Genomic DNA, 25,512 nt, shown 5'->3' with positions numbered 1-25,512 from the left:
TGGAGAGGAGGTTAGCGATGTAAGGGGCAGTAGACTGGGAGAGAGCCTTGTAGGTGGTGGTAAGGAGTTTGAAAAGGATTCTGTAGGGGAAGGGGAGCCAATGTAAGGCAAGACAGAGAGGGGAGGCAGAGGAGGAGCGGCATGAGAGGAAGATGAGTCTCGCAGCCGCATTGAGTATAGAGCGGAGGGGGGAGAGGTGGGAGCAGGGGAGGCCAGTAAGGAGGAGGTTGCAGTAGTCGAGGCGGGAGATGATGAGAGCATGGATGATAGTTTTGGTGGCATCTTGAGAGAGGAAGGGACTGATGCAGGCAATGTTACGGAGTTGGAAACGACAGGCTTGGGCAAGGGATTGAATGTGGGGGGCAAAAGAGAGAGAGGAGTCGAGAGTGACTCCCAGGCAGCGGAGTTGGGTGACAGAGGAGATAGTGGAGTTGTTAACGATAGAGAGGTCATGGTGGGAAGAGAGTCTGGGTGGGGGAAAGACAATGAGTTCAGTTTTGGAGATATTAATTTTAAGAAAGCGTGAGGACATCCAGGAGGAGATGGCTGAGAGGCAGTCAGTTACACGAGAGAGGAGGGAGGAGGAAAGATCAGGAGAAGAGATGTAGAGTTGAATATCATCAGCATAAAGGTGATACTGAAGACTGACCGAGGAGATGAGAGCCCCAAGGGAGGAAGTATAGAGTGAAAAGAGTAGAGGGCCAAGAACAGAGCCCTGAGGGACACCAACAGGGAGAGGGCAGGGGGTGGAGGAAGAACCAGACGTGGATACAGAAAAGGATGTAATATCTTAGACTTTGTGGTGCCAGCTAGGATCAGGGGGCTGGGTTACCCCCTGCCAACATGTGTCAAAAACTAAAAAAAAAACTGTGGTCAAACATGTTTTGTAGTACACCATCTGGAGATCTGGATTAGTAGTCCACTAACCAGTGCGTAGCTGTCCTTATAAGTACTTCTTGAGCTAATAAATATCACTGCTTTAAGAGACTATTTTTGACGCATACTTACCTGCTGTAATTCCTGTGACCTATAGATTAGACCACTCTACTCTGTTATTCGGCTGTTCTGAGGTTGGGACCCAGCGTCTAGTACCAATGTTCTGCTCGCTACCCTGGAGCTTTAAACAGTGTGATAGGCCAGGAGGAAGCATCCACAGCAACCCTGATCTGAAGGCAAGAGGTCAGCGATACCAGCCCAGGTGACCAGCAAAGGAGTAACTAGCAACGAGAGTTACCCAGAAGGAACGATGCTAGGTGCTTGTGAAGGAGCCTAGTGGTGGCAGGTGGCTCCTCCTACTGCGCTTAGAGGGTAGCATTTGGAATAAAAAGAGATGGAGGCAATGCAAGTCCAGCCAGTCCACAGCAACACGACAGGGTGGCATAGCAGATCCATCCTGTCACAGTACTGGTTTGGGAGTATCCTTACATTTGCTATTATCCTAAACCTGGGACTTCATCACTATCAATCACCCTAAACAGTTTATTGTAAATACAACGCATTATTTACTGTCTGTTCAAGAACAGCCATCTATTAATTCCTCGTGGTCCCATCTACATTGCCTCCAGCCATTGGGGTCCAACTACTAATAAATGTTTTCTTATACACACATGTGACAATTATACAACATCTTTACATCTTTTCTCTTATTTTGCTTTTTTAAAATTAATAAAGACCATGGGCTAGATTTACTAAACTGTGGGTTTGAAAAAGTGGAGATGTTGCCTAAGGAATCCAATCAGATTCTAGCTGTCACTATGTAGAATATACTAAAATGATAACTAGAATCTGATTGGTTGCTATAGGCAACATCTCCACTTTTTCAAACCCGCAGTTTAGTAAATATACCCCCTAGTCTGAGAGTATTAGTCATCTTTAAACAAATTTATGATAGAACTATTCTGCCATTTGCACATCTCAACTTGAGCGTCCTAAATTGATGTCACACTATACTTCCTATATACCTGATCTACATTTTGCTAGGGCTTGTCCACAGGTCAACAGGTTTGTGGGTCTCCACTGACCATGTCTGTGAATTATAATACCTCAAAACATAGGAGGTGGTTGACCATGAATGATATATGCTTGAGGTCACTACAAGGAACCAATGACATCCTGTTATTCAGTATCTAGGCCTATCTCACTCAACATCACAATTGTTGTGGGAAGGGTGATCAGGGCTTTTGACTTATGCAAGCCCCCTGTTTTGTGGATTGCATAAATACAATGGTCACTGCTATAGAGAACAAAGAGATGTATATATGTCCAGGAAACAACTGTTTTTTAAATAGTCTCAGAGGGGAAGGGGGGTGTTGGATTCAGAGTTTATCAGGTAACTAAGACCCAAATAGTTTCAGCCTCAACTGGAGCATTAAGATGTCTGTGTCCAACAGATGTCTTGATTTATTTTACGGAGTGCTATCTAGCAACGGGGTCAAGACGTTTCTCAAAAATCAAATTGTAGTCTGCAGCTAAGTGCCTATTGATTTTATATTTGTCATTTATAATAAGTATTTGTATTATCCTTTTTACAATTATCGTTGCCTGTCAGTCATTGTAATCTCACACCAGAACATAGGAGTTAATATCCATCTTGTGACAACAAGTAACATATTGATGAAAATCTGTGTTATAAAAACAAGGTAAAATGTTTTATTTTTTTTGTCTACCGAGTTACAACTTAGAAACAAGAAAACAAAATTGACACTTCGACCAATGTTCCAAGAAGCCCTCATTCATTCTCTCTGTGACTGGTCTTTTCTTTTTAAATACAGGCTACAAATACCCTGTAACAAAATCCCACTAGCAATTTGCATGCTAATCAAGATATATGGCATGCTCGTTGTTGTAGCTAGCATGCAAGTTGCATCCACGGTGGTTTACCTGCTTAATGTCATCGATCTACAAGAGAAAATATAGGTGGAGTAGGCCTGTTAGAAGATGAACAGATGTCTCCTTGGTATGCTATTAGCATCAGTACATAACTCTATAAATAACAGTCTGGTACAAATATATAAGAATGCATTTAATGGATTCATGGCAGTTCTCATTTGGACATATAAATGCTACTTTTCATTGAAAATGTAAGTAATATTGTGTAGACAAGCTTTACTTTTACTCATTATTTTGTCCAACTAGTGTTGGTTCATCGTTAAAATAACTCCCACATTTACATTATTACTTTCCTATGTGGCTTCTTCGGTGTCTACTCAGAGACGATGAATTGCTAAACTGTTTCCCACAATCAGTGCACATGTATGGGTTCTCCCCTGTATGAATTTTCTTATGTTTAGCGAGTCCGGACAGATAAGTAAAACCTTTCCCACATTCAGAGCATAAGTGTGTTTTTTCTCCTGTGTGATATCTCTTATGGTGAGCAAGTGTCGACCGATAGCTAAACGATTTTCCACATTCAGGGCACACATATGGCTTCTCCCCTGTGTGAGTTCTCTCATGCTTAACAAGGGAAGTCTTGGTACTTAAAGATTTTCCACAGTCAGGACACACAAATGGCTTCTTCCCTGTATGAGTTCTCTCATGCATAACAAGGGATGCTTTGGTAGTTAAAGATTTCCCACATTCTAGGCACATGTATGGCTTTTCACCTGTGTGAAGTCTCTCATGCATAACAAGGGATGACTTAGTAGTAAAATGTTTCCCACATTCAGAGCATATGTACGGTTTTACTCCTGTGTGAATTCTCTCATGTTTTACAAATGTTGACCAATTAATAAAATGTTTCCCACAATAAGAACACACATGCTGTTTCTCAACTTTATGGACCCTCTCATGTTTAGCAAGTGTGGACCTATTAATAAAACACTTCCCACATTCAGAGCATATATACGGCTTCTCTCCGGTGTGAATTCTACTATGTGCAACAAGTGAGTACTTTACACTAAAACGTTTTCCACATTCAGAGCATACGAATGGCTTCTCTCCAGTGTGAATTCTTCCATGTATAACAAACGAGTACTTACGACTAAAACTTTTTCCACATTCAGAGCATACAAATGGTTTCTCTCCTGTGTGAGTTCTTCGATGTACAATGAGTTGAGGACTGAAAGCAAAACATTTATCGCATTCAGAGCATCCAAATGGCTTCTCTCCTGTGTGAGTTCTCCGATGTGTAATAAGTTGGGTTTTTGAAGCAAAATATGTCCCACATTCAGAACATTCAAATGGCTTCTCTCCTGTGTGTGTTCTTTGATGTATAACAAGATGGGAATTAGAAGCAAAGCATTTCCCACAATCAGGGCATTCACCCTTTCCTGTGTGAATTCTCTCATGTGCAAGTAGTGTTGACTTATTATTACATTTTTGCCCATATTCAGGGCACATAAATTTGTTTTTCATCTTCACTTCCGTTACGTGAGTTGAATTACTTTGTGTATGATTGGCGGGTGCATATATGTCAGTGCTTGTGAAGTCTCCTCCGTCACATGAGACCGATTCCTCCTCAATATGAGTAAAGGGATATTTTGTATGATCTATGGATGTATAAATGTCTGTGAGGATTCCTCCTTTACACAATACAGATTCCTCAGTCACGTTTCTTACAGAGTCTCTCTGCATTTTGTCTGGTTTATTTTTTTTAAGCATGTCTTTGTGTTGGTAGAATGAGATGCAGACATTCGGGCTGAGATATTAGACTTCAGTTGTTATGGCGTCATGCACTGCAGGACAAAAAAATCACAGTTAACATATAAAAATCTTTCTTGAAACAGAAATAACACTAAGCAAGGAACAGATGCGGTCAAGGGAATATCTGAGAGAAATGAAATAAACTAAAAGAACAATAAGAGTAATAAAACATTTAACTTCTTGTAGAGACAATAAAATAAAAACTTAACAAAACAATCGAGATACATCTTTATGACAGTGCATATAAAAAAGAATGAAAGGAGTCTGATGGTAAAACACAAAATACACAGAGAAGACATATTGTATAGGGCTGATGGCATCAGAGGGATAAGTACCTTAAATTAGTAAGGAAACACCGCCACCAAGTAAACCACACAGATAAAGTTGATACTTAAATTAAAAAGGGAATCAGACAGACAGGTAGTTGTGCTACAAGTGCAGCCTTTCTTAGCACAAACGATTCCACCTTGAATAAGTTAAAGCTGCAATATATTTTATGGAGATGGAGTTTGTGTACTTGTTTAATGTACAGATTGTATAAACTAGAGAGGAATTTTAGGAATTCTCCTTAAAAGGGAAAACTAAATTGTTTAGAGAAATGAATCCTGCATGCTGTGCAAGTATTGGTAAGTAGGGTGTGGTGCTTCATTGTAACCAGCCAGCCTTGTTATATATAGGTTATGACATATGTTATATTTGTACCCTTCCACAGGCTTCCTGCAAGATCTGCATGATCTGGGAAAGAATATAGAGACTTGATTGAAGATTCTGGAGTATCTTAACGATTTGGTAAAAAAGAAACTGAAACTTACACATTCAAACTAAAACTGCCCTTCTTTATCAGATACAGAGAGGGTCATCATTGTAGAAGGAGAGTGAGACACTCATCATCATCATCATTTATTTATATAGCGCCACTAATTCCGCAGCGCTGCACAGAGAACTCACTCACATCAGTCCCTGCCCCATTGGAGTTTACAGTCTAAATTCCCTAACATACACAGACACACACAGAGACAGACAGACACACAGACTAGGGCAGGGGTGGGCAAACCAGTCCTCAAGGGCCAACAACAGTTCATGTTTTTAGGATTTCTGTCTGTAGAAACAGCTGGGATAATTACTGACCCAGCCAAATAGATTAACATGATTAATAGATTAATTAATGATTAATAGATTGTGCATGATTAAAGAAATCCTAAAAACATGAACTGTTGATGGCCCTTGAGGACTGGTTTGCCCACCCCTGGACTAGGGTCAATTTGTTAGCAGCCAATTAACCTACCAGTATGTTTTTGTAGTGTAGGAGGAAACCAGAGCACCTGGAAACCACAGACAGACACGGGGAGAACATACAAACTACACACAGATAAGGCCATGGTCAGGAATCGAACTTATGGCCCCAGTGCTGTGAGGCAGAAATAATAACCACTGAGCCACCGTGCTGCAAAGGTGTTCCAAAATGCTCCAAAATTTACTCTTACCCACAGAAGGGTTAATAGAAGGTGTAACAAGCATGCCATAATTAGTATAGGAAGAGGCCAGATCGCCAACACCTCAGAGGATGTGGCTAAATTACTTTTCTGAGGAGAAAAAAGCTGTTTGACCACCCACAAACAAGGATCTTTTTCATGTCCTCTCATATACCAGTGAGGTGGAGGTACTGGGATTAGGCTTTGGGTACTACTCAATCCTCCTGACATGCAGGGAAGAATGATGGGTGTGACACGCACACCAGACTCTTTGACAAAAGTATAATCCCACATACATGTGAAGAGACACAGACACCCTCCATACTAACACGTTTCTTCCTGGACACAAGTACATCCACTCGCTAGCTCTGCACTAAAAAGTAAATAATCTTGTCACTGCATGTGCTTACTCTGCCACTTGGTTTCCCTGGGGCCAGGCGGACTTACTCTGCCACTTGGTTTCCCTGGGGCCAGGCGGACTTACTCTGCCACTTGGTTTCCCTGGGGCCAGGCGGACTTACTCTGCCACTTGGTTTCCCTGGGGCCAGGCGGACTTACTCTGCCACTTGGTTTCCCTGGGGCCAGGCGGACTTACTCTGCCACTTGGTTTCCCTGGGGCCAGGCGGACTTACTCTGCCACTTGGTTTCCTGGGGCCAGGCGGACTTACTCTGCCACTTGGTTTCCCTGGGGCCAGGCGGACTTACTCTGCCACTTGGTTTCCCTGGGGCCAGGCGGACTTACTCTGCCACTTGGTTTCCCTGGGGCCAGGCGGACTTACTCTGCCACTTGGTTTCCCTGGGGCCAGGCGGACTTACTCTGCCACTTGGTTTCCCTGGGGCCAGGCGGACTTACTCTGCCACTTGGTTTCCTGGGGCCAGGCGGACTTACTCTGCCACTTGGTTTCCTGGGGCCAGGCGGACTTACTCTGCCACTTGGTTTCCCTGGGGCCAGGCGGACTTACTCTGCCACTTGGTTTCCCTGGGGCCAGGCGGACTTACTCTGCCACTTGGTTTCCTGGGGCCAGGCAGACTTACTCTGCCACTTGGTTTCCTGGGGCCAGGCAGACTTACTCTGCCACTTGGTTTCCTGGGGCCAGGCGGACTTACTCTGCCACTTGGTTTCCTGGGGCCAGGCAGACTTACTCTGCCACTTGGTTTCCTGGGGCCAGGCGGACTTACTCTGCCACTTGGTTTCCTGGGGCCAGGCGGACTTACTCTGCCACTTGGTTTCCCTGGGGCCAGGCGGACTTACTCTGCCACTTGGTTTCCCTGGGGCCAGGCGGACTTACTCTGCCACTTGGTTTCCCTGGGGCCAGGCGGACTTACTCTGCCACTTGGTTTCCTGAGGAAAAAATCCAGACATACAAATACAATCTGTGGGAGTTACATAAGACACAAATTCACCAAATAATTACATTCTCCTTCTATAAAGGCACAATTGGATTTGTGTCAGCCCTTTATTAGTGCACAAAAGGTTACTTATTTTTCTTTTGTTGGATCACTTTTTCTACATGAAAAGGATTGTTTTTTTGTGTTTATATGTAAAGACATTAGTTGTTTCATTTAATTTTTTCTTATTACTTTGGGTTATAAAGTTATTTAAAGGTTTAGGAATGTTTGTTCGCATTACACTATGTTTGTTTTATTGTCTCATTTACATGATTGCTCCGGGGATGTGAATCACAACCACACCGATATTAAGAATCACTTACTGCGTATAAATGTAATCATCTTATCTTGAACTTCGATACTTCTGCTGACAAAGGTGACGAATAGGGTTTATCAATGATATATTATATTATATATAATATATTACGGATATCAATGATTGACATGGAGGATCAAATATTAGTTACAAGCGTTGTCATTATGCAGTGTTTTGAAATAAGAAGATAATCATGGATTGGAGATTTTACATTAATTATTATTTGAGGATCTCCTTGGAACATTTAAGTGTATCATTTACTACTAATACGTGAGATTGTTTTTAAAGTTTCCAGTATATCTGAACAGACTTGGGAGGAATTTTCATTTAAATCACAGATATTTACTAATACAGATTGAAACTGCAACCTCATAGGATGTAAATCTGTAATATTTATTGGTTTAAGTGTTTTAATCATAAGCGCTGATTTCTCCTCCATTTATTGTTCTGATTACTCTGTCACCTGGACTAGACTCTTACTGCAGTTTATCTTGGGTCTTTCTGTCCATCAGTAACCTGCCGTTACTGACCACTTCTACTGGTGTCACCGGGAACTCACCGACTGTGCACTAGTTGTAGGATAGTCGCTGCCACCAGCAGGCTCCTTCACCGATACCTGGAACCGCTTACTTTTCAGTAGATGGTATACCTGCTGCGGCGTACAGTGGAGTGTACTTACCCCTATCCATGAGCTGCTAAGGGGGCGGCTCCATCCTTGGTGCCACTGAGTCTAGGTATGTCTACATAATAATTTATCAAAGTCCCCCCTTTATCACTCAACCTACATGTTCTAAGCCATTACATGATAAGAACTTGGGGTCAGAACTATGATTACTTAGAAATCTATTCACAATGAAACCTGGACTGCTACGCAGTATTCCTTAATCTGCAATCAGCCCTTTGGTGAAAAGGTCAAGCCAATCCTTCACCCCCAACTACTCGACCTTCTACGATCCTTTGAGATCAGCTTGTACCTCACTACCAGTCCTCTCAGGACTAAGCGTCTTGGCCGGGTGTGATGTGTCTCTGATTGATACCCCAGCAAAGTGGTTCTTACCTGGAAGCAGCCAGCACTGTGACAAGTGGTCTTTCTCCTGTCAAAGTGGGTATAATTTATACATTTATCAATGACTACACTGTAGCCATGTAGCTCATTGCGGTGAGTGTTGAGCTCCCACATGGGGTCTCAACACTACTAACCAATACTGAGTAGTTTTCCCATGCTTTGTATTGATGCTTGTAGTGCTACAGGCTCAGAGCCAGACATGCGTGACAAGGCTCCACAAGCTGTTTATGTGGGTTTGTTTTTATCACATCCCAATGACTTTAAAGCTGGAAGACAGAAGTGTACACCCGCAGTGGAGTTTGTCACAATGTATGTGCGGGTATTTCATTGTTTATTTCTTTTTTTAGGGGAAGGGGGAGGGTTTACAGTACAAGCATGCTCTGGCAGCCATGGGTATGCCAGAATTTGCAGTTTTACTATGTTCACCATTTTGTCAAGGAAATATTTAAATACTACATATATGTTGTTTACTGTAGTCTAGACCCAAGAGCTTTCAATCCTGCAATGGGTGCTACAGTGGTCATGTGATCACCAGGGTTTACCAGAAGCTGGAAGTAGGAACCTGTAGATTAATAATGGTAGCCAGCCTTACTCGGTAACCCGATCTAGCTGCCTTAACTAAGCAGTCGCTAGGAATAGAACCCATTGGTACAAACCATGGGTAAGATTCGGATCCCTGGGTCTGTTGAGTTTGACACTACTCTACCCAAAGACGTGGAGTCTAACGAGGCAGGTGGTCTTCGCCAGGTACCCCCTCGAGGAGGCATGGTCTTCGCAGCCTCTGCCCCACAGGTCGCGGCCCTCTGGGAGAGTACTAGACGTGGCCCGTTAGGAGTATAAGGAAATAGGTTATAATCTGCAGAGAGGTTCCACTGAACAGCGAACGGAGGTAGACAAAGGTACTGCAGCAGAAGTAACAGAGCACTGGGATGTGACTGGATCACTTATAATTTATTTAAAGGAAATAGCACTGTTAACGCATAAATGAGTCAAAAAAAATATAAGTATTTGAAAAAGCAAAAGTTATCTTTATTCTTGCAAATTGCATATGCAATGGTCTGTATTCATCATGAAACACGACAATATCCTCCATGTAAGACACAAGTTATATAGAAGTAACACCACCCCTCTTACATACGTCACTAACCACATCACATACTAAAGAATATACCTCAAAAGGACAAAGTTAGTTATATATAATCTCTTCATAGTACACAGATTTCTATGCCTAAGCAGGTCAAAGGGCATATGTGACCTCTTACACTCTTCTCTCTATATAGCATGACAGCTGCTGACCATTTTAACATCCTATGAATAGATGCCCTATTGTAGAGTATAACATAGAAAAACAATTTAACCATTTCACAGAATACAGAAAGAAATCATTTGACCAACAGATTTTATACACATCAATATTGTTTTATCCAACATATATTTGTACCATAATTTTTCTATTACATTTCCCCTCTTTGTGAAAACTATTCACACACTATAACCTTTAACTAAAAAAAACATATCAACTACAAAAAAAATATAAAAAGAGATATTAATATTTTTTATAAAACTAACTATCAAAGAGAAATGTTTATTTAAGTTGTGGTACAAATATTCTATCCTCCTTGATATTCTTCAATGCAATAGAAACATTCCTTAGAGAATCAGAGACTACATTTTAAAAGAAGATAAATTAATGCACATATTATTAAAAAAATAATAGCATACTTTTCTAATGTCCAAAATAGTCCTTTCCACTACCCTAATATTCCTGAGAATATACCTGTAAATCAAGTAGAAGGAATCCACTATCAGATTCTCTCACCAATTATCATCTTCTGTATCAATGTTATTATGACTTATTCTGAATTCATTTTTTAATTTTGAAATATGTAACATATATTTATCTATTTCTTCTTCTGGATTTGAAGTATTATTGGAAATGTACGTGCAGCAGTGTACACCATAAACAGTTTCCAAAGTTTGACAGTATCCACTACTTTGTGCAGTTAAATAATCTAATATTAATCTTATGTTGGATTAATTTTAGTTTTATACGCTCGAAACTCTTTGGAAACATATCTAAAAGTGTCATCATAAATTTCTGTAATGTTATCCAACAAATCAGCTAATTATTCAATTGCTTTAATATTATTTAAATATCCCACATGTCCATGAGTGAAAACATTTTCAAAACCTACCCCTACTTTGACTGAATGTTCTGTTTTAAAAAGATGTTTATATTTAGTACTTACAGTTTTTACAGATCTCCTCGCTCTGCGTTTTAAGTCCTGAGTGACCATGTCAACCAGATCTTAATGTCATATTATAATTGTGCTAGGAATTAATTCTCCAATATAACATATACCTTCAGAATTTGGAGGTAGCCATTTATATGCTCGCCTTCCACATATGAAATACAAATTCTCAGGAAGTGTATATAGTATATCAGATATTAAACTATGAGCTGCCTCATAGCCCAATTCACCAGTGGTCCGATTAGCAGAATGTATCATCCACCTAATTATATTCCCACTCCAATGTTATATTAATCAATTTTTCAATTATTGTTAAAGAATTAAACTATACAATCCTCAAACGTTCCTTTATTATTCCTAAACATATTTTCGATACTTTATAATTCACACCTTTCTGTTGAATCGTAGGTTTTGTAGTTTTATTATAACATGTTATATTTTCATGTATCACATTATAATACTTTATCAATTTTATATGTGATGGCATTGTAGTACTATACTCTTCTTTCGTTTTATTACTACATTTCTTTTCACCTAATTTTACTTTTTCATTTATAGGAAATGGTATAAGACCAACATTATAATGTCTATGAGGTACTTATATATAAACCCAACACTCACTAGTATTAAATTTTTTCCTATTAACTAATGAAATACATTATTGGATGTCGATCACTAAAAAAATTGGATCATCTAAGCACCATTGAACGCATAGTTTTTCCATATGATGCTCACAATATTTACAAATACATGTTTTTGTTGGAGATAAATCTCCACAATGGTTCTGTGATGCATCTCATTTAACTCTCCTTTCCAAAACCGTTACATTATTGTTCTGTTGTCCATATACAGGGCTGTAATCATATAGATCAAGAAAAATACAAATTGCAAACATGATTAATGTTAAAACAAATAGCAATGTCCATAATTTCAAATTTGGCTGTGGACCAATTAACTCTGAATACCAGTTTCTTTCCGCCTCTTGTCTTTTCCTCTTCACAAGATTTTCATCCCCTGACTTCATCAAGAGGAGAGCATCTTGCCTTTGTAAGGGCCGAGACATTATTATGGTCTCAGAAATATCCCTTACTTGTAGAATAAAGGTGATAATTATCTTCTCACTTGTTCAGGATCGACTGCTTTCTTTCAATGGGAAACTGTATCCAAGTGCTTTTTCTTTGACCTTTAATGCTGTTGGCGTCATTAATAGCACGAGATATGGACCTCACCACCGATCAGTCAACGATCCGGATCTTAAAAAACTTCTTATCATCATCCAATTTCTCGAATTCAAATTATGACAGGCTCCGTCAATCGGAATCGGTTGTGTGCCTATCACAGCAGCTTGAATCTGTCTCAACTGTTTAGTAAACGATAGAATGTAGTTAAGCCACATCATTAACTTGGCTTTGACTGGTATTGCAATTCAGAGTTAAATTGGGAATTCTTCCAAACAGAATCTCATACGGTGATAAATTGAGAGGACCTCAAAGGGTTAATCTGATGGCATGTAAAACTATTGACAATACATCAGATCATAGCATCCTCGTTTCCTTGAATACTTTAGACAGTTTATTTTTAATAATCTCGTATCTTTCAACTTTCCCACTACTTTGCGGATGGTGCGGTACATGAAGCTGTTTTATAACTAACAATTCACACATTTGCTTAAAAACAGATCCAATAAAATGATGACCTCGATCAGAAGAAAGTACCTGTGGTATGCCATATCTACATACAAATTCTTGTACAATCTTTTTAGCTGTAACATTAGCGGTGGCTCTTGCAACTGCGTAACCTTCAACCCAACCAGAAAATTGATCAACACACACTAATACATATTCTAACATCCTACACTTAGGAAGTTGGATAAAATCAATTTGAATTATTTGAAATGGGCCGTCAGTTGGTGGCAGGTGATTAGGTATTGTTTTTACTGCCTTCCCTGCATTACTCTGTAGGTAGATAATACATCAAGCACAGTACCTGGCAGCTATGGCTGAAAATCCAGGTGCATACCAATACATATGGACTATATGCTTCATAGCAGTCTTACCTGCATGGGTTAATCCATGACTCATTTGTGCCAATGCTGGTAAGAGTGCTCTGAGAGCTACAGGCTTACCTCCCTTTCCACGCCACAGTCCATCTTTACCAATTTGACATCCTGCCATTTCCCATCGGGCCTTTTCCTGTGAAACACAACTTTTTTCATCTCAATTAGTTCAGTTTAATCAGGTATTACAACATTTAGAATTTTAGTATTTTCAACAATCTGTGCAATGTCCTTTTCTGCTGCTCTCTTAGCAGTTAAGTTAGCTCTATGATTTCCTTTTGTTACTTCATCACGTCCTGTCATATGCGCTTGGCATTTAATAACTGCTACCTGTTTTGGTAATTGAATAGCATTCAATAATTCATTTACAATTTTATGATGAGCGACTATTGTACCATCAGCTGTAATGACGTTTCTTTGTCGCCAAATTTTAGCATAATCGTGAACCATACCAAACCCATATTTACTATCAGTGTAAATATTTACTGTTTTATTCTCTGCCAATTGACAAGCTTTAATTAATACTTTTAATTCAGCGTCTGAGCAAAATGTGGAACCGATAAGCTTTCAGAATATACAGTCACATTTTCATCCACTATTGCAAATCCTGACTGCAATGCTCCTGTATCATTTCTCCTATGACAACTACCATCTACATATAACATCAAATCAGGATTTTGCAATAGTATTTCTTTTTAAATCTGATCGTGATGCAGTAGTTTGCTGCATGTATACAACACAATCATGTGGTTCATGAACAAAATATTCAAAATTCTGACGTTCACTTTTGTTTGCATTCTCCTCATCTGATTCACTTAATGCCAAATTATTATCAGGTGTATTCAAATATACCTTCCCCTCCCTTTTTAATCTTATCAGATTCAATATCAGAAGTAATAAACAATTGTAGCAGAATATTTAAAACGTTACATCTGACAAGTGTAATATTTGCAGCCATTAGAAGAATCAATTCCCATTTTGTTAGTCTGGCATTTGTAACATATCTAATCATATGACATTTTAAAAGCGTTAGTACAACATGTGACACTTGAACAGTAAGTGGATTTCCCAAAACTATTAGCATATTTGTTTACCAATATAGCTGTGACTGCAACAGTTTTAATACTATTTGGAAGCCCTCTAGCCACGGGATCAAGTTTCTTACAGTAGTATGCAACAGGTCTGGGGATATTCCCATGGGGCTATGTCAAAACACCAGCTGTATGACCTGAATATTCATGACAAAACAGAGTAAATGATAACTCATAATTTGGTACATTTGGTTTCAATTTAACAGAGATCGGGCTAATCTTCATTTTCCCAGTCTCATTTAAATCTATAGTCCACAACTGACTAGGTACATTTTCTAGCATGTCATCTACCATTTTATTTAGCCCTGGTTGTTAACACCATACAAGCTGAATTCCATATGTGTTGTGATAAGACATATTAGCATCTATATCAAGAGCTATCTGCATGTCTATTTCTCTCAGGTATGTCTAAAAACACTCCATCCGGAGTACAATATATTGAACATCCTAATTTACGCAACAAGTCTCTACCTAATAAATTAGAAGGGGCGTTTGCTGCCAATAAAAAAGAATGTTTATCTGTGATAGGGCCCAAAGTGACTTTTACTGACTATTTCTTTTAAAGAAATTACATGATCAGCGACTCCTATGAGCATTTACAATTCTATCAGTAATTGGTAATAAAATGTAATTTTTTTTTTTTTTTTTCTCAGTACTGATCCTGCAGCTCCCGTATCAATCAGAAATTCATGCTTATTACCATTAACTGTCATATTCACAATGGGGTCCTATACATTGTTTTTTTTTTTTGTTTTTTTTTTAATACTGGACACATGTGTACAAAAGTTGCTGGAGACCGTCAATTTGATCTGGTCTTACCCGATTGTCTCTTTGTTTTTTAGTCTTTCTGCAATGCTTGGCAAAATGCCCCCTCTCCTGGCAGTTATAACATATCACTTGTGATCTGTTACTTCTGTCAGGATTTTTAACCCTTGCATTAGTTTCAACCTTTTTAATTACCATATTATCCTCATGATGTGCAGCAATTGCGGCTAAGGCATCAATATCCTTCATAACCCAAAGATGGTCATGAATTTGCACTCTGACTTTTAAATTATTTTTCAACCCCTCCACAAAAGCACTAGTCAAAATACTTTTAAAATCCGCTTTTGCAAACACATCAGAAACACCCAAATGATTTACAACTTCTCTTCTGAATCTAGCATTATATTCTCTAACCCTTTCAATTGTACCCTGTTTAATCAAAAAAACTTTAGAACAATCTAAAAATTTAGCCATAGCAAAATTCCACTGTACATAAATTTCAACTCTTGCACTATTGTTAAGGGTTTGACAATTAGACTCATTTAACCAAAATTGCAAAGCTTGCGTTTCTTTACTTTTAAAAACACCCTTTCCTATTTCTCCTAGGACATTTATATCAAAATTTCCTTTTTCTGTAAATTCAGGACACCTTGTTAACCATTTATGCACATATTGAACAGACCTTAATCCATATTTATGGAACATAATAGCTACTGGAGAACCAGGGGGAAATTTCTTTAACCTACCATTAGGCTTTTCCAGTGTGGTTGCATATGCTTCCATGGTGCAGCTTATCTTTTTTATACTCCAGTCAGCCGCCATGGTAATAGGGCTACAATCATCATCAACATTTATCCACATAGCGCCAGCAAACTCCGCATCGCTTTACAATCACTCACTATTAATATGCACCTTCCCGTTTACTGGCTCCAACCGTTATTAGGGAATCCACACCTTATCTCGTCAGATAACTCCTGGACTTATCACACACTTGCGTTACACACGCTGCTATCTAAGGCCTTATAGTGTATTTTTATGTTTCACCGTAAGTGACTTGGGACTATGCTTTGCCTCCTTCAAACGTTAACCTGAGTGATATTTGAATTTGGCAACTGACCTGGATTCTGGCCTCGTAAAGAAAGCCCAATCACACTCACATATATTCAATAATTCATTCCATGGCTAACAAGGTATAACAGTCTCTGAGTAATAAACAGAAAATAGAAATTCTAATTGGTACCAAATCTATGCCTATACTTCTATTCAAAAATATAAAGCATATAGACAAACAATTAAAGATACGTTTGCAATTTCACACTTACAGAGATAACTATAAATACCTTTTCAGCAAACCCAGAGAGTGGGAGACAGAAATATACAATCATAAGATAAAAATGTATTACCTTTGTGACCACCTATTGAGTATATATTTTCCTCTCCCCTCTTCCAGAAGTGTTGGCTGATCGATAATTATAGATATTTCGGTGGGCACCTCCAAAATGTTAACGCATAAATGAGTCAAAAAAAATATAAGTATTTGAAAAAGCAAAAGTTATCTTTATTCTTGCAAATTGCATATGCAATGGTCTGTATTCATCATGAAACACGACAATATCCTCCATGTAAGACACAAGTTATATAGAAGTAACACCACCCCTCTTACATACGTCACTAACCACATCACATACTAAAGAATATACCTCAAAAGGACAAAGTTAGTTATATATAATCTCTTCATAGTACACAGATTTCTATGCCTAAGCAGGTCAAAGGGCATATGTGACCTCTTACACTCTTCTCTCTATATAGCATGACAGCTGCTGACCATTTTAACATCCTATGAATAGATGCCCTATTGTAGAGTATAACATAGAAAAACAATTTAACCATTTCACAGAATACAGAAAGAAATCATTTGACCAACAGATTTTATACACATCAATATTGTTTTATCCAACATATATTTGTACCATAATTTTTCTATTACAAGCACAGGGCACTTATTTATACAATTGCAAATGCACTTATTTTTGATATTGCGTATATTTTGGTATAGAAAATCTTTATTTCTGAGACCAGGGGAGAAAATTCGTTTTTTGTTTTTTTTCTGTTTTAACCTTGCTAGAGGAAATGCATTATTTCTGATGTCTATATCTAATACAATAAGCCTTTGTTAGGAAGTCTTTTGTGTATCTTGGTGTAAGGAAATGCCTTGTTTGGGGTTTTGCAACTTCTCTTGGGGAATTCTTTTCTTTGGAGGAAATGTATATTCTGCAACTGTTGGAACAAAGCACCCATGTTAATCTCATGTTATTTAGACCTTTTGATGTCAGTGTCCAATACTTTATAAGGGAAATTAGACTTGCTGTCAGATGCCACTGTGTCCAAAATAAGATACAGGAAATCACAGCAGGGTTTTAGGATATCACAGATAAGTGTAAATATTGCTAGCTTTGCATTGCATGTAAATTCATGTTTGGGTAAACAAATTGCATCCTGAAAAATAGCCCGTGAGGCTGTGTTTAAAACTGTATCATCTGAACTGACCAATGAAAGCTTTAATAAGTGGAACTGTCCTTGTCAGGACACTTGTGCGAAATAAACATCACTCTCTGCTTTAAGACCCTGCTTGACAACTTCTTCAATATTGCTGTACTCCTGTGGCCTGCCGATTAGACCCAAAAACGAATCCGTTTCCAGCTATATGCGGTATGGACCCAGCTCTCCAGCACCACCGCTCTGCCCGCTACCCAGCAGTGTGATAGGCCAGGGGGGATCCATCCACAGCACCCTCATCCATAGTAAGTGGTCAGGGGTACCTGTACAAGTGTACCAGCACGGGAGTAAACAAGCAGCAACAGTTACCCAGAAAGAACGTGGTTCTGGATGCCCAAGGAGTATGGTGGCAGCAGGCCCCTCCCACTGCGGCAGGAGGAGCGTATTCGGAATAACGAAAGGGAGCGGTGGCAAAGTAAGGCCAGCCGGTTCCCAGCAACAACAGATAGGGTGACATAGGCGGTCCATCCTGTCACAAGGGGCAAGGACAGAGTATGAGACAAACTGCTGACACAAAAAACAAGTACCTGACTGCAGAGTCTGGTGTCTTAAATATCTCGTTCTATCGTTCATTCTATGGGGAGACGTATGTGGGGTTAGACGTGTGTGATTTCTACACTAAGTGGGATTTTCTCACAAAGTGGACGAAAATGCACAGTTAGACAACACAGTTGGACAAACATTGGACTACATTTGACTTGCTTTTACTCCCAGCAATAAGCAACATCTGCCACAGCCTATTTCTGCACTACTTGTCTATTTATATGGAATACTGCTAAGAGGTAATTCTTAAAATATCCTTGCTTTTTGCTTTTACCCCTTTTATCACAATGTTTCACAAATTGCTTTTCTTAGTCTCATTTCATGGCATGATCTTTAGGACTGTGTCATCTTTCACCCCTCCACCAACACACAAATTTGTTCATATTGCACCTGCATTACTCCACTCACCTCTATTTAACACCCATGAACTGTTGTCCTATTTATTATCTCTAACAAGTACAGCCTCCACCTGTCGCCAGAAAATAAAAGGCCACACATCTTACAATCCCCTTGCCTATCTTTCGCTCACTCTGCTTCTATTAGCTGGTGATATATCACCTAATCCAGGTCCCCCACACTCCTCACACACACATACATCAGAACACTACCGTTCTATAGCAAACCTCAAACACATCACCTGTCTCCCCTCTCTTCCCAAGTCCTTTAAATGTGCCCTTTGGAATGCACGCTCTGTTTGTAACAAACTTACCTCCGTTCATGATCTCTTCCTCTCAAAAAACCTCAACCTTCTGGCAATAACAGAAACATGGCTCATGCAATCAGACACTGCCTCACCTGCAGCACTTTCACATGGTGGCCTCCATCTCACCCACACCTCCAGACCTGAAGGCAGACAAGGAGGTGGGGTTGGACTACTTCTCTCCCCACAGTGCACATACACAGTTCTACCAAATGTGCCATCACTCACGTTCACATCTTTTGAAGTACATGCTATTCGCATTTTTAATCCATTCTCCCTACGTGTTGCGGTGATCTATCGTCCCCCTGGAGCACACCAACAATTTATTGAGGATTTCTCTGCATGGCTCCCTCACTTCTTATCTTCAGACATCCCCACCATCATCATGGGTGGCTTCAACATCCCCATTGATAACCCACCTTCCAAAGCTGCTTCCAAACTACTCTCTCTAACATCCTCACTTGACCTCTCCCAGTGGATTGAATCATCTACTCATAAGGATGGCCACTGCCTTGATCTTGTTTTCTCTAGACTATGCTCAGTTTCTAATTTTATTAATACACCCTTCCCCCTCTCGGATCATCACCTTATCAGCTACACTCTCACCCCCACTGCTCTAACCTCTCTACTGTCTAACTCAACCAAGCCTCCTCATACTCGTAGAAATCTTAATTCTATTAATCTTCAACAATTTTCCACCTCTCTCCAACACCTTCTCTCCCCTATCTCTACATTCTCATCCCCTGAGATGGCAGTACCTCATTTTCACCTAACCTTAGCAACGGCCCTTGATCAAGTGGCTCCAGCGACACTTCATACTACACGTCGACTTCGATGTCAACCGTGGCACACCAAAGCAACACGAAATCTTCAAAAACTGTCCAGTAAAGCAGAACGTCACTGGCGTAAATCTCGAAGCTCTAATGACTTCTTCACATATACTTCTGTCTACCACTCCTATCGAAATGCTCTGGACACTGCAAAACAAACATACTTTCAATCTCTTATCTATGCTCAGGCTTCTAACCCCAAACGCCTTTTCAATACATTTAATCATCTTCTCAATCCTCCCACCCCGAACCCTCCATCTACTATCAGTGCTCAGGACCTTGCTTCCTACTTCAAGGACAAGATTGACAAGATCAGACTAGAAATGGTATCCTCTTCCTCAACAAGCCATCAGCTCATTTCCTTCCCTCTACCCTCTGACACCCTTTCTTCATTTGACCCCACAAATGAAGAGGAAATTTCTACGCTCTTCTTATCTTCCTACTCTACCTCCTGTCCTCTTGATCCTATTCCCTCGCAAATTGGTAGATCCCTGTCTTCTGTGCTCATTTCACCTCTAACTCAAATCTGTAATCTCTCACTCTCTACTGGCATCTTTCCATCACTATACAAGCATGCAGTGATTACTCCTATTCTAAAAAAACAAAACTCTGACTCAAACTCTCTCTCAAATTACCGTTCCATCTCTCAGCTCCCTTGCCCCTCCAAGCTTCTAGAGAGACTTGCCTACACTCGCCTCACACGCTTTCTTTCCGCAAACAACCTGTTGGATCCTCTTCAGTCTGGCTTTCGTTCTCAACACTCCACAGAGACTGCGCTGACCAAGGTTGTTAATGATCTGATCACTGCTAAGACTGAACGCCATTACTCTCTCCTAATTCTCCTTGATCTCTCGGCTGCATTTGACACCGTTGACCACTCTCTTCTCATACAAACGCTGCAATCCCTAGGTCTTCAAGACACAGTTCTATCCTGGTTCTCATCTTACCTCTCTAATCGCTCTTTCACTGTTAATTTCTCTGGAGCCACCTCTGCTCCGCTTCCCCTATCAGTTGGAGTACCACAAGGCTCGGTGCTAGGTCCTCTGCTGTTCTCTATCTATACCGCTTCTCTTGGAAATCTAATAAGTTCCTTTGTCTTTCAGTATCATCTCTATGCGGATGATACCCAAATCTATCTATCCTCTCCTGATATCTCGACATCTGTGTTGTCCCGTGTAACTGACTGTCTTTCTGCCATTTCATCTTGGATGTCCTCTCGTCAACTCAAACTTAATCTTTCTAAAACAGAGTTAATAATATTCCCACCCGCCAACAAGAGCATACCTGACATTTCTATCTCTGTTGATAACATGACCATAAATCCCACCCCACAAGCTCGCTGCCTAGGTGTAATCCTTGATTCACGCCTATCCTTTGTTCCCCACATTGACTCTATATCTAAATCATGTTACATACATCTAAAGAACATTTCCAGAATCCGCACATATCTCACACAAGACACTGCTAAAACCTTAATTCATGCACTAATCATCTCCCGCATTGACTATTGCAATTCCCTCCTTACTGGTCTTCCCAAAAACAGACTCAAACCCCTAAAATCTATTTTGCATGCTTCGGCAAGACTGATTTTCCTTGCAAATAGCTATTCCTCTGTTGAATCACTCTGTATGTCTCTACACTGGCTGCCTGTCTTCTACCGAATCCAATATAAAATACTTTTACTAACCTACAAGGCCATCAACAAAGCTGCACCAACATACATCTCCTCTCTTGTCTCAAAATATCTCCCAACTCGGCAACTCCGTTCTGCAAAAGATCTGCGTCTCTCATCCACCCTCATTACATCCTCCCATTCCCGGTTACAGGACTTTTTTCGGGCTGCACCCACTCTATGGAACTCTCTCCCTCGCACAATAAGACTCTCCTCTGTTCTACAAACTTTCAAGCGTTCTCTGAAAACCTACCTATTCAGACAAGCGTATAATATTCCTCAACCACCATCTTAACCTCACTACCTTTAGCCTGTTACACAATTTCACACAAGACAATTACCCCCGGACCAACATTATTGTGTGACAGGATCATTTAGCTTATGAGTCACCCTACCTTTGCAGTCTGGCTGGGCCAAGATGCAAAATGTATACTTAACCTCATGTGTCAATCTCCCATTGTCCCATAGATTGTAAGCTTGCGAGCAGGGCCTTCTCACCTCTTTGTCTGTTTTACCCAGTTTGTTTATTAGTTTATTACGTTTGTCCCCAATTGTAAAGCGCTACGGAATATGTTGGCGCTATATAAATAAATGATGATGATGATGATGATGATCTCGTAGGAAAGCCAACAGCAGGGGGAGAAAGTGATTATAAAGGAATCAGGTCTGCAATTACAAGATGGTGGCCGCTTTCAGGTAAGTGCGCTGGGACCTGACCGTGGTCCCAGCGTGTGACACTAGTCACCGGCCGATGTGACACCCCCGTTCACACGGTCACCAGCCGACATAACACCCCGGTACACACGGTCACCAGCCGACATAACACCCCGGTACACACGGTCACCAGCCGACATAACACCCCGGTACACACGGTCACCAGCCGACATAACACCCCGGTACACACGGTCACCAGCCGACATAACACCCCGTTCACACGGTCACCAGCCGACATAACACCCCGTACACACGGTCACCAGCCGACATAACACCCCGTTCACACGGTCACCAGCCGACATAACACCCCGTACACACGGTCACCAGCCGACATAACACCCCGTACACACGGTCACTGGCCGACGTAACACCCCGTACACACGGTCACCAGCCGACATAACACCCCGTACACACGGTCACCGGCCGATGTAACACCCCGTACACACGGTCACCAGCCGACATAACACCCCGTTCACACGGTCACCAGCCGACATAACACCCCGTACACACGGTCACCAGCCGACATAACACCCCGTACACACGGTCACCGGCCGACATAACACCCCGTACACACGGTCACCAGCCGACATAACACCCCGTACACACGGTCACCAGCCGACATAACACCCCGTACACACGGTCACCAGCCGACATAACACCCCGTACACACGGTCACCGGCCGACGTAACACCCCGTACACATGGTCACCGGCCGACATAACACCCCGTACACACGGTCACCAGCCAACATAACACCCCGTACACACGGTCACCAGCCAACATAACACCCCGTACACATGGTCACCAGCCGACATAACACCCCGTACACACGGTCACCGGCCGACGTAACACCCCGTACACATGGTCACCAGCCGACATAACACCCCGTACACACGGTCACCAGCCGACATAACACCCCGTACACACGGTCACCAGCCAACATAACACCCCGTACACATGGTCACCAGCCGACATAACACCCCTGTACACACGGTCACCAGCCGACATAACACCCCGTACACACGGTCACCAGCCGACATAACACCCCGTTCACACGGTCACCAGCCGACATAACACCCCGTACACACGGTCACCAGCCGACATAACACCCCGTACACACGGTCACCAGCCGACATAACACCCCGTACACACGGTCACCAGCCGACATAACACCCCGGTACACACGGTCACCAGCCGACATAACACCCCGTACACACGGTCACCGGCCGACATAACACCCCGTACACACGGTCACCGGCCGACATAACACCCCGTACACACGGTCACCGGCCGACATAACACCCCGTACACACGGTCACCGGCCGACATAACACCCCGTACACACGGTCACCAGCCGACATAACACCCCGTACACACGGTCACCAGCCGACATAACACCCCGTACACACGGTCACCAGCCGACATAACACCCCGTACACACGGTCACCAGCCGACATAACACCCCGGTACACACGGTCACCAGCCGACATAACACCCCGTACACACGGTCACCAGCCGACATAACACCCCGGTACACACGGTCACCAGCCGACATAACACCCCGTACACACGGTCACCAGCCGACATAACACCCCGTACACACGGTCACCAGCCGACATAACACCCCGTACACACGGTCACCAGCCGACATAACACCCCGTACACACGGTTGGCCGACATTACATCCTCATACACACAGTCACCATCTGGTATTACAGCCCTTACAGACTAGGGTCAATTTGATAGCAGTCAATTAAGCTACTAGTATGTTTTTGGAGTGTGGGAGGAAACAGGAACACCCGGAGGAAACTCACGCAAACACGGGGAGAACATACAAACCCAACACAGATAAGACCATGGTCAGGAATTGAACTCATGACCCCAGTGCTGTAAGGCAGAAGTGCTAACTACTTAGCCACCATGCTGCCCATATAGTATGCACATAATATTATGATAATAAGAATATACATAATAGCATAATAATTAGAATATACATAATACTACAGTAATAAGAATATACATAACAGTACAGTAATAAGAATATTAGTGATAACAGTAATAATAATGGGGAAGTCTGTTACCTATAACACAGCTCCTCCAAATCTGTCCTGTACCCGGATATACACACTGGATTCTGGGAGTCTAATGTCAGGATAACACACTAAGGACCACAGAAAAATGGCCGCCAACCAATGGACATATTGCTGCAGATTTGGTATACGAGAAAATGGCCGCCACATCTCCCCCACGTTATATGTCAGTAAGTGATACACTGCGGATAGATACAGACCTCCCTGTGCTCAGTGAAAGAGACTAACGGCCACTGTGTGCACAGGTACAATGTGCGTTTATATAGAGTGGCCACCAGAGGGCGATAGAGTGACTACGCAGATTACTGTATACAAGGACGCCAGAAAGATGGCCGCCGGATGTGTAATATGTCTGTGCAAAGCGCATCATTGGCTACTGCTGGTCACGTGGTGTAAAATTTTAAGGTTATTAAATACCACTGTAGCAACGGCGGCCATTTTTTTGTATACCAATACACGAGCTGCATGTCCCTGTAGATGTAATTTCTATAGTATTGGCGGCCATTTTCTTGTGGCCTGTTCTCCTGACATCAGTCTCCCAGAAACACCCGCTGTACACAGTGTATATCTGGTGCTGGGGCAGATTTACAGGAGCTGTGTTACTCCAGGTAACATGTCTCTTATTGGTCTTGTTCTCTCTAATATTATTATTATTATTATTATTATTATTATTATTATTATGTATGAGTGCGACGGTGTAACGCTGGGTAGTGACCGAGTGTATGAGGGTGTAATTACTCTGCTGAAGTCATCCTGTAATCTGCCGCCCAACAAGTCCTATTTCAGAAGAATGAATGTACTGAGAGTGTGATAGGTTGGGCTGCAGCAGATATCCTGGGGTTCTGCGTACAGTCAGTACATGCCGTTGCTGCCCAGTAGTACTGGTGCCACTCTGCCACCCGCTGTAACCGCCAAGTGCTCACCACCATGGTGTACTATGTTACTGGTGGCAGTGGCGAGTTCCTCCTGACCACTTACTTTGGATCAGTGCTACAGGGTCGCAGACACAGAGTTGACTCTGTATGCTGGGTTCAACACAGGGCTGAGGGTCAGATTAGACTGTAGCTCTTGTCTATAGGTAACAGGATTTCGGGAGGTAATAGGTGTCCTGCAGGAAGAGAGCACGATCTTTAGGAAGAGTAGTGTTTGTTGCTCAATAGTAGCTCTTCAACGAGCTGTTACACATCACTAAAAATGATTGATGACCCCCAGAATCCACCATATGTTCTTTGTATAGTCATCGCTGCCATAATTTCATATAAACGTTTGAAATACTGGACCAATTCTAGTAAGTGACGTGATCACGGTGGCCAATCTATCAACCAATGTGTGACTGGACCATGTGGACTTGTAAAACAGG

The 25,512-nt window shown here is 41.6% G+C and overlaps 2 protein-coding genes and 1 pseudogene across 3 annotated transcripts in view; 2 read left to right on the top strand and 1 right to left on the bottom strand.

Moving 5' to 3' along the window:
* The window catches only part of LOC142160090 (uncharacterized), a 344,815-nt pseudogene that overhangs the window by 159,604 nt on the left and 159,699 nt on the right, over positions 1-25,512 (top strand).
* Positions 2,859-24,349, bottom strand: LOC142160120 (uncharacterized). The gene is made up of 2 exons (XM_075215082.1): positions 24,144-24,349; positions 2,859-4,673 (listed from the first exon to the last, which is right to left on the bottom strand). The coding sequence occupies exon 2, from the start codon at positions 4,597-4,599 to the stop codon at positions 3,175-3,177; it is 1,425 nt and encodes a 474-aa protein (XP_075071183.1). The 5' UTR covers positions 4,600-4,673; positions 24,144-24,349; the 3' UTR covers positions 2,859-3,174.
* LOC142160094 (uncharacterized) overlaps positions 24,677-25,512 on the top strand; it is a 341,050-nt gene continuing 340,214 nt past the window's right edge. For both annotated transcript variants that reach the window (XM_075215041.1, XM_075215040.1), the window contains exon 1: positions 24,677-24,760. The gene's annotated coding sequence lies outside the window, so the exon portion shown is untranslated. The remainder of the gene's footprint in view (positions 24,761-25,512) is intronic.

The sequence above is a fragment of the Mixophyes fleayi genome, chromosome 6 (genome assembly GCF_038048845.1).
Source record: "Mixophyes fleayi isolate aMixFle1 chromosome 6, aMixFle1.hap1, whole genome shotgun sequence".
NCBI classification, from domain to species: Eukaryota; Metazoa; Chordata; class Amphibia; order Anura; family Limnodynastidae; genus Mixophyes; species Mixophyes fleayi.
This window is presented reverse-complemented; position numbering and strand designations above follow the sequence as displayed.